The sequence below is a fragment of the Montipora capricornis genome, chromosome 7 (genome assembly GCF_036669925.1).
Source record: "Montipora capricornis isolate CH-2021 chromosome 7, ASM3666992v2, whole genome shotgun sequence".
NCBI lineage: Eukaryota > Metazoa > Cnidaria > Anthozoa > Scleractinia > Acroporidae > Montipora > Montipora capricornis.
Window position 1 is genome coordinate 20,529,703 of NC_090889.1, and position 10,000 is coordinate 20,539,702.

At 40.7% G+C, this 10,000-nt stretch overlaps 3 protein-coding genes across 3 annotated transcripts in view; 1 reads left to right on the top strand and 2 right to left on the bottom strand.

Annotated features, from left to right (window-relative positions):
• The window catches only part of LOC138057401 (monoacylglycerol lipase ABHD2-like), a 13,391-nt gene extending 10,787 nt beyond the window's left edge, over positions 1 to 2,604 (top strand). Inside the window, exon 8 of the mRNA XM_068903430.1 lies at positions 1,357 to 2,604. Within this exon, the coding sequence (XP_068759531.1) occupies positions 1,357 to 1,559 (203 nt within the window). The 3' untranslated portion in view covers positions 1,560 to 2,604. The remainder of the gene's footprint in view (positions 1 to 1,356) is intronic.
• Positions 1 to 10,000, bottom strand: part of LOC138057398 (gamma-tubulin complex component 6-like) — a 131,870-nt gene that overhangs the window by 59,038 nt on the left and 62,832 nt on the right. The window lies entirely within an intron of this gene.
• The window catches only part of LOC138057405 (uncharacterized), a 6,453-nt gene continuing 699 nt past the window's right edge, over positions 4,247 to 10,000 (bottom strand). Inside the window, exons 3-4 of the mRNA XM_068903433.1 lie at positions 6,517 to 6,857; positions 4,247 to 4,511 (exon numbers count right to left, since the gene is read on the bottom strand). Coding sequence (XP_068759534.1) covers positions 4,479 to 4,511; positions 6,517 to 6,857 — 374 coding nt within the window. The 3' untranslated portion in view covers positions 4,247 to 4,478. The remainder of the gene's footprint in view (positions 4,512 to 6,516; positions 6,858 to 10,000) is intronic.

A 10,000-nucleotide genomic window follows, 5' to 3' on the forward strand; every position in this document is an offset into this window, starting at 1 on the left:
TGTCAAGCACACGCAAACGAAAACTCCTTTGTCGCGAGAACACGCGCGTGCTAAAGTGTTCACACGACAAATATCGGACTAAATACGTTTTTACAAAATGTGAAAGTTAACCGGACTGCACGATCTAAATTCCAGTGTGAACACAGCTCATTCTCGAAAGACCCATTTTTCTGGCTTTTCGGCGAGAGTTGTAAAGCCGCTAGGATTGTCTCAAACGTACGCATATCATCTCAAAAAGGATGAGTTTGTTCGCTGGCTTCAAATTGAAGGTCCAAGACAGGTCTAAATATGTCTACAAAAGGAGATGCGCATCTTTTCGTCACAAATTGTCCCAAACTTTCAACCTTACTTGTGTCCAAAAATGAGGCGATGGATGTCACAGTGTCTCCATAACATTACTCAACATTTCGCCATAAGCAAACGTTAACTATCAACCTCAAAAATCCCTACTATATCTTTCACAAAAGGATCAATGACTCCGGCATTTCCGAGTGTCATGATGACAGTTGTAGGCGAAACAAAAGAAAGCGAGTATTGTAAAGCGAACTAGAATGGAAACGTAGAACAAAAGAACATTACAAAAGCGAGCTACCGTGAAAAGGAAAACTCGACAGAAAGCAACATTTACATTCATCTCGAATTCATTCAGCTAATTGACCGGGTGAAATGGTTGTGCGCATGCGTGATGTGTTGGCCACACCGGGTTGGTGTTAGCGTGTGTCACCTTGCTTTTCTTGCTGTTTTTCATTTACGTGGCCCGCCGGTCTCTGAGTGTGATCCACCTTCCCACACGCTTGCCGTGGGACAGCAGTTTTGCTGTTCCCAACCCAGCCTACCACATGTTTGGCATGTGAGGCTGCCACTTAAAGGGATGCTATACACACCCGTGTAGTATATTAGCTATGCCATGCTGATGAGGCCCAAAAGGCCGAAACAGCTGTCCATGGCTGCTAATTGACCGGGCGGAATGGTTGTGCGCATGCGTGATGTGTTGGCCACACCGGGTTGGTGTTAGCGTGTGTCACCTTGCCTTTATTGCTCATTTTAGAGCAGGAATGCTTTTCAATTCACTGTATGGTATCGAGGCTTGGTAGGCTAATTTGCAATTCGACAAAAGAATTGTAAATTGACCTCCATTTATGAATAAGGTCTATGGTCACAAATAGGTACGGTTGGCGTCTTGACTGCAAATGACTTGATGACATTTATCATTTGCTGATTTGGGTGCCATTTAGGTAGCTGTATTTCTGGAGAAAAATGAGCGAATGTAATCAACGGGAAGAGGCTTTGTGCAATCCCCTGAAACCTTCTCCTTTTTATATGTTTAATTTTTGTCTCTTTTAATTTATCGCTTAGAATGCAATGAATCAGCGATATTTGTGATCACACATCATGGCGGCCATCTTGGATTCTTTGAAGGAGGACTTTTCGATGTCGAGCCAGTCACGTGGTTGGATAAGGCATTGATGCAGTACACCATAGCAGTGATAAGAGCAAATCAATCAGAAGATCAGTCATCTTTAGGCAAACAAATCAGTAATTTTGTCATTGCATCGTAGGAACGGATTCAAGAGCCTCCGTATCGAGTGGTACCTGTTCGTAAAACTCAAAATTAGGTAGGACATCTCATTACAGTTACACGACATAACTTGCCCCACAATTATGACACAAGTTCACCATCACAAAGGGAACCTCTGAATTGTATAGAAAAATTGAGAGCATAGAAGACAAGGAACAGTTTTCCGGAGATAAAAACTGCCGTATGTTCTGAGATAATTTAATTTAGGGGTAAGCAGCTCTTCGAAAACCGTTAATTTCCATCAATTACGAATTTGTGTTATCTGTTGTCTCTAGTGATCTGATTCAATCTTTGAAATCTTATCTTCGTTTTCGCGCTAAGTGAGAAAAAACGGATTTACCCCATGTTATTTAAATTAAAAGAGAAAGTTCACAGTTTTGAGCTCTGTGAACGAACTCTACTTTTAAAACCCAATTTAATCTTTAACTAAAGTCGCGACGCTATGGTCGTCTGAGACCAGTGGGTAAAACATATAAGAACACTGAAAGAAATTACATCACATGAACTAGATGTAAAATAATCGGGTCATTTGCACTATAGTTCGCGATATGTTTAATTATCGTTGTATTTTCGTACACAACTTGGAAATTGGAAACCAGTGTCTATCCCCGCCATTCTTGTCCGGTAACATTTTCTAAATAAAATAACCTCCCTGATTGTAAATCATCAAATTAGTATTTTTGGTAAGTGTGGTTATAAATCAGTCAATGTAAAGAAAAATTAAAATAAAGGTGAGAATATTTGGCTGTGCAAATTTCTTATTTTGCATGTATAAGTATACCTCTAACTAACCGAATTCAAGATCCGTACTGTAAGTTATGGACCGGGTCTTTCCCCAGAATGATTTATAAACGAACGGGAAAAACGAGGATCTGTACCTTTCAGTAAGGACCGAGAAACCAAGGTTAGTAAGATATTTATTGTATCTCCGAGGTAATCAGGCTCACGGGAAAGCAAATTAGATGAAATCAAGAGCAACGTTCAATTGCCACAAATGATTGACATGCGTGAAAATCTGAAAACGAATACATCTTATTGGCTTCACACGTTTATTTGACATTAACAACGTGGAAACCGTGCTAGGCAATGTTGCGTCAAAATTTCAAATTTAGCGGGCCGTACACTGAGCTCAATTAGCAGGGCTGTAGCCAGTATGAGGCAAACCGAGGCACTTGCCTCAGTCATTTTTTCGTAATCCTTTGAAATAAAGGGTGATTCCACTGTTGTCTTTAAAATGTACTGATCATAAACACCTAGAATCCCTACGTAGAGAATTCAACCATGGACATTGCCTCAGTCATAATTTTTTTCTGGCTACGGCCCTGATTAGCCAATCATGGCAAGCGTACTGTCTGAGAACTGTAATTGTGGGTTCGCAGCACATTTCTCAACTGTAGCATAAACACAACATGAGCAAGTTTAAAGAGGCTGTGTCACGGCAGTGTAGTTGACTTTGTGCTGTTTTATCATTTACTCACCCCTATACAACTCGTAAACTCTGAAATTACTTTTAAACAACACAAACCAAAGCTTCGTGACAACAAAATATCAGTCAAGCATACATAATTGAAGTTACAAACAGAGATCAACTTTGAAAAACTGTTGGGCTGAACAGTTTTCAAACACCCCAATTACAATCCACTTTAATCTTCTTCAATTTTGCCCATCCCTGTCCCCTTTTGCATTTGCTGTTTTATTGCAACCTTTCTTCAATGTTCTAAGTAGTTATTTTTACGTTTCGCTTGATTTGGTTGCCAGTTTCCAGTCGCTTAATTGACTTAATTCGTGACACAGTCCCATTAAACACAAAGACGCACTTTTAAAGGCATGGTGCCTCAGGCACATGCAAACGATTTATCAGTCAACCATGGACGCACCCAAGCTCTGTGATAATTAGTGCAACAAAAAAACCCCTTATAGCAATGTCTCTGTAATATGTCATAAAATGTTATCTGTCGCTCTTGTTTCAGTTTAATCCCCAGTCCATGTCTCTCGCGTTAGAAATATCTTTTAGCGCTTCCGTCTCAGTGTTGGTGTTTTTTGACAACTGTCTTGGATAATCAGTCGTGCTTGAATGATATGCCATAGGATGTTATCTGTCGTTCTTGTTTCAGGTTAATCCCCAGTCCATGTCTCTCGCGTTAGAAATATCTTTTAGCGCTTCCGTCTCAGTGTTGGTGTTTTTTGACAACTGTCTTGGATAATCAGTCGTGCTTGAATGATATGCCATAAAATGATATCTGTCGTTCTTGTTTCAGTTTAATCCCCAGTCCATGTCTCTCGCGTTAGAAATATCTTTTAGTGCTTCCGTCTCAGTGTTGGTGTTTGTTGACAACTGTCTTGGATAATCAGTCGTGCTTGAATGAATTAGAACAAAAGCAGAACTTGAAGCAACCCCTTTTATAGTGCGTCTTCGTGTTTAAGTCGCAGATGAGAGCCAGTCTCAACTTGATGCCTTGCTTGCTGCCCAGGGACCCGTTTCTCGAACGTCCCGAAACTTTACGGCCCATTTTCGGGTGTAACAATTCGCTTTGTATCTCAAGAACGGAGAAGATTGAAGTGGTCAAACTTCACAGTAATTTTTCTTTTTGTTATCTTAAAAACATGTTAAAAGATCGGCTTTCCAAAACAAGCGTTTGGCAGTTTCACACATGGCTTTTCGGGCCCGAAAAGTTATCGGGACGTTCGAGAAACGGGCCCCTGTGAACAGTGTCCTTGAAACCTTCACCACTGTTAACTGCTAATGGAGGGAGATTGCTTAAAAATTGTCTAGATTTCTACTTGTATTATTCCTTCATTGTGGCTTCTCTTCGTGTTATTTTTTTCCATCAACCGTCTAGTTGCTTCTAGTGGCTACCTTGTAACTTCCTGTTTTGATAACTGATCAGTCTCTTCGTGTTTAGTCATCACATTGCTGAGATCCCAACAGAGTCTGCAATGAGATAAACACAGGACAAGAAGGGCCGGGTAAAACATCCGCCTGATTAAACGTTATACTTCAACTTTTAGTAAGTCCAGGGTGCTTAATTCCACCTTCCCCTCGCCTTCTTTTCGTCTTTTCTCCTCTTCCCCTTTTTTGCCCCCCCATTCTCTCACCCTACCCTCCTAATTGCCCCCGTTTCCCCCTCTCGTTTACCCTTGTACTTCCTCTCCCGTTCCCCTAGGATTTCCCCCTTCCCTATCCCCCTTCCCACTTTTCCCCTTCCCTTTTTCTTCCTCCCCCTCTCAATCTCCTTTTCCTTTTCACTTTCCTATTCTCAGCACCTCCTCCTTTTCTTTCATTTTTTTTCCCTCCCCTTCCTTCTTTCTTCTTTTCTTACCCCTATTGGCCTTAATCACACTTCGGCCATGTTGAGTTCCGAAGAATTGAAAACTTTTGTTTCGCGCACCGAAACTCGTTCCCGAACATTTCAGATCGAGGCTCGGGGTACGAAAATTATTGTCTATGGCCAATATGGCCGCCGCGTGAATAAGCCCCATTTCCCTGGGCTTCGTGTACCCAAAAAGCGTAGAATCAGGCTCAGTAAATAGCCCGCAGAACAAGTTATTACATTGAATATCATTACTGATATAGTATTTAAACAATATTAATACAGTATTGGAAGAAACATTGCTTAACGTTTGGTGCGTCTCGGTCCAGAGTTCTATCCGTCAGTGAATTCAATGAATTTTTCCTCTTTCATCTTGTCCTGGTAATTCTATGGCTTTTATACCCGCAAGATGAGAAACTGAACGAGGGGTCCCCCTTCGCTCACTGTTTATACCAAGTTGAAATCTGATCAGTCGTCTGAGGTTGGGGAGGGGGGGGGGGGGGGGGTGTGTGGTTAAGCAAGGATAACGGCAAACGTCAACGAGAACATCACTCCAAAATATTACTTAGCTCTATCGCAAGTATTTCGCGTTTATTCCGACTTGGTCACTTTGTACCATGATACGCGTGAACTGTCCTGTAACTAGATGGGTACGAACGGTGAAAATGAATGGATCATTGATATATATGCCCACGTTGTCATCAAAACGGAAATTCGTGCTGCACGTGCAGCACGAGAATTTTAACCAATCATATTCTTGCTTTGTGGTGATGCCGTTGACGTAGCCGTTGTCTTCGCTTAAACTCCATATTATGTTGCTGGCTCCAGTCCACTTTTGCACCAGGAACCCTTGCCCTTCGAGGTAGTAGGGACCTTTAGATTCTAGCACGAGGACGAGAGCGAGTAATCTTACTCTTTTTTAGCAGCATAAGTTCCTCAGATATTCTTATTGCAGGTAACTAAGCCTTTCCCTGATCAAAAAATGCCAAAACTAGCTACGACCGTGTTGGTGACTTGTTTTGACATGGCGACATTTTTGCAAAACCTCGCACTAAAATGACGACGGTATCACGTTTTTCCCGCCAAAATGATGCTGGTTTGCGCGCGCTCACTGTTGTCCTTTAAGAAAATCCCGTACTCGTAGTCGCTCTCGTCCTAGAATCTAAAGCTCTCCATTTGCTTTCCAGCCAATCACGAGACTTGCATAATTATTACTCTTGCGATTGAGTATGCTCACTCGTGAAGTCTGAAACTTCTTAAAAGAACTCGTCTCAAAATAGTCTGGGACATAGACCAAGTATGGAAGTCTTACGTTTCTGGTTATGAGCGTCTGCATATAGAATTAAAAAGCGTATTTGTTATTTTTCTTCAACGAAGAGGGATTTCGCCCAGCTAACGAGGACCCGGGAATATCATTTTCGCGAAGAATTACTGCTTCATTCGCTTCACTACTTTTTTTTTGGCTACCAAACCTCCCTTCCATGTATTGCAACCCAGGCCGTTTCGCAGGTCCGCCATTTTTTAATAAGGTTTATAACATTTGGCCAACATTTGGCTCCCAGAAGTCTTTATTAAGCGCTGGATGGGCACCGAAACAGATAAGCAAAACTAATGGCGTTTACTTACGTGTTGAAATTTTTTCCGCTCAAAACCTCGAAAGACATATCCTTTAGAGACCGTTCGATTCGCTCCAATCTCGCTCATCAGCTCGCAGGCCTTCTGTCCCGTCCTCCCTGAGTACTGATAATTGTAACCCGAACAATCAGGAAATCGCAGGCATTGATCCTCACACTGAATCTCTGAGAGAACAGACCGAGTCCAAATCACGTGACCCAGAACCTTGCTGTCTATGACAGGCAATCCGCTAATTGGAAAAAATACATTTTGGCCAACACATTTTGGGGCTGGATGAATTGAGGGACTGGTTGTCGATCTGACGCTCTTGCTATTTTCTATTTCTGGTTGTCCTGGATAAGGCAAAGAAAATTATGGTTCATACAGAGAAACTTTTGCTGACGTCTGTTGGCGTATTTTCTCGTAGTTAGGTTGTCTTATTTATTAATCCTATGACTCCCAGCAGTGATTAATGTGTAAATTCTCACAATTTCAATGAAATGTCAGTCAAACAGCTATTGAGAATGAAGAATAATTTGGGATCTTGATATAACACCAAATTCTCATGGCTATCCAACAAAGAAATCCATGGAACTACTTAGGAGAATGAACGTTTCGATCATGGGGGTATGAAAGGCTTAACATGCGAATGGATTCGATACTCTTTGTGAAATACATCGTACTTTACACGAAGTGACTTCAAAGATTAAACGAACTTAAAGCAACGATATATGAAAAACGTGCATTTATTTGAGCTTCGGAAAGAAGGATGTTAAATTATGGCAGTTTTAAAAGTGCAACCTCGTTCCCAGGGCTTTTCACCACCGAGAGTACTCTCGGCGGTGAAAAGCCCTGGAAACGAGGTTGTTGAATGTGATACTAAAAAATGATGAGTCAAATTCCCCTCCTCCGCGGCAACATAATAATCCAAAAGTATCAAAAGCCCCCAACCTGGTGGCGAGTAAAGGTTGCCAAAATAATATCCTTTAGACCTTGCTGCACACAATAAAAGTGCAAAGTATGTACCATTCACTTTTTGTTCCATCATCTCTCACGAGCGCGGGAAGTTCATTCTAAGGTCTTCTGGGTATTTTCCAAGATGGCGGAGTTTTTCTCCAAGCAACCTAGTTCCCAGGGCTTTTCCCTCACTACTTGGTTTCCAATCCCTCTTCATTATCCAAGATGGTGGCAATGTCAAATTCCCCAGCCTGGGGATATGTCGTACGATTAAAATCCCCACCCTGGGGACCGACCTCACAGTCAAAGTTCCCATGGCATTGGTATCGCAGAGTTCAGGGGTTCAAATACCGTTTAAATTCAGGCTTTCTGTAGATGGTTTGCCACCAATGGCTAGAGACAGATAATACTGTAATGTACAATTGCAAGTGGACGAACAAAAGGAGCTGATATGAAATCTTTTGTTTTCTACCACCAACATGGCGGAAATGACGTCAAATGCAAACCAACCATTCGTTTCTAAATTTTTCCCGCCCGCTGAATGCTGATTGGTCAATTCAAATTTCAGAGGTCCCACCGGCACCGGCATTGTGTGTCATGGAACAATTTTCATATATGAAAATCCCGCCAAAGCTGAAATTTATCCAATCAGATCGCTATGATAAGCAATGGGAATTACCATAACAAAAACAAACGTTCAAAAACCCTGTCGGTTGAAGGTGTGCCTTTAGACGCAGGCTTTCTATTCGTTTCTAAAGTTCACGACTACAATGACCTAAAAATTAAAAATTAAAATCAATAATTTTTCTGCAAAATATTTTCATTACATTGAGTACCGCAGGTTGTTCAAATGCCGTTTAAGGACAGTGCCTACTATTATTATTGCGCATACGTTCTGCCCATCTCCAGATACTCGGATTTTCTATCGGTAGTGCTTACTAATGCAGGGATATTTTTGTGCGGATTCAATTTATGCGGAGAAAGCAGAACTTAGCAAGGGCTCTTGGTATCCAAAAAGAAAATTGAGGGTAACCATGCATTTTTCAAAGAAAATTAATCTTTAATTTGGAAAGGAACGCCATACATTGCTTTGTATTTTAAAGCTTTTTGCTAATATTGTCGATTATTATATGGCTCTGTCTCACGAGGACTGGGAACTACAAAATTCACGAATTTGATTGGCTAAAATCGATATTGACCGCGGTCTAGATTTTCCCATCTAGACCGGCATCTAGACCGGTAATGTTTTGCAGTGAAAAGATGCAAACTAAAATGCAAAAATGTTCAGTATTTTCTTCTACCAATATTTATTTATGGAAGTACCAAACAGCATGATGGCAAAAGAGAGGATGACGAGCAAGCTTTGACAGAATTAATTTCAGCTCATCGCGACTCATCGCCGTTCGCAAGCACAATGTCAGTTAGTACAAACCAGTTACATTAAACGAATTAAATTGTTCTTGTTTGGCCATATAATAAACATCTAATTAACCGAGCTAGGTCGGTCTGTATGGGAGAATCTTGACCTCGGTCGCTGGTATAGACCTCACTGCGTTCGGTCTGTACTGTCGACCTCGGTCAAGATTCTCCCATACAGACTTCCCGCTCGGTTAATAAGAACTAAATAATTATCTTTGAAAAATGCGCGGTTACCCCCCCCCCCCATCCTCCATTTTCTTTTTTCAGATTTTAATAACACTTGAGATATGCTTTTCCCGCATATTCATAAAACCGCTCAAAACTATACCTTTGAATTAGTAGGCACCGTCCTTAAATGCATGTTTTCTATTCGTTTCTGAACTAAGTTCACATGCATTTGCAATGATCTGACAAAGAAAAAATACATATCATTTGAGTTAGGTCCATGATGACCTGAAAAATTAAAAATGAAATCAATCATTTCATCTGCTTCATTTTGCATTGCAGTAATATGGCAGAGGTCGTGGGTTCAAATGCCGTTTAAACGCAGGCTTTCTATTCGTTCCTAAAGTTCACATTTGCAATGACCTAAAAATAAACAATGAAATCAATCATTTCATCTGCTACATATTTGGATTATTTAAAAGAAATTCTATGTAGCTGTTACTATTCCGTTAGATTTCAGTTTATTATTTTGAGTGATTTCCGTTATTTTTCCGTGACTCTTAGTATTTGAATTCAAAATCTTTGTAACTGCCATGTTTTATCACATTTTTCCCAGAATTACGTCACCATCCATTTACTATATATATATATATGTACATAGAAGCAATTCAATGTAAACTCTTATTGTACCTGAAGAAGGCTGGTGTGGCCAGCCGAAATATAGTACACCACTAAAATCAAATCTACTTTGTATCGGCTCTTGCTTCAAATATTCCGTAAAAACATGCTTATCATTTTGTTCACATGACATCCAACAATAGAGCCTATGCACTCAAATACTTCTTGGATACGTATTAATTTTAATTCGCGGGTAAATTAGTTTCAAACATCATCATGGCTCCGGTTTGTTTTATGACATCACGTGCATGCGCAATAGATAAACCGTTGCCAGGAA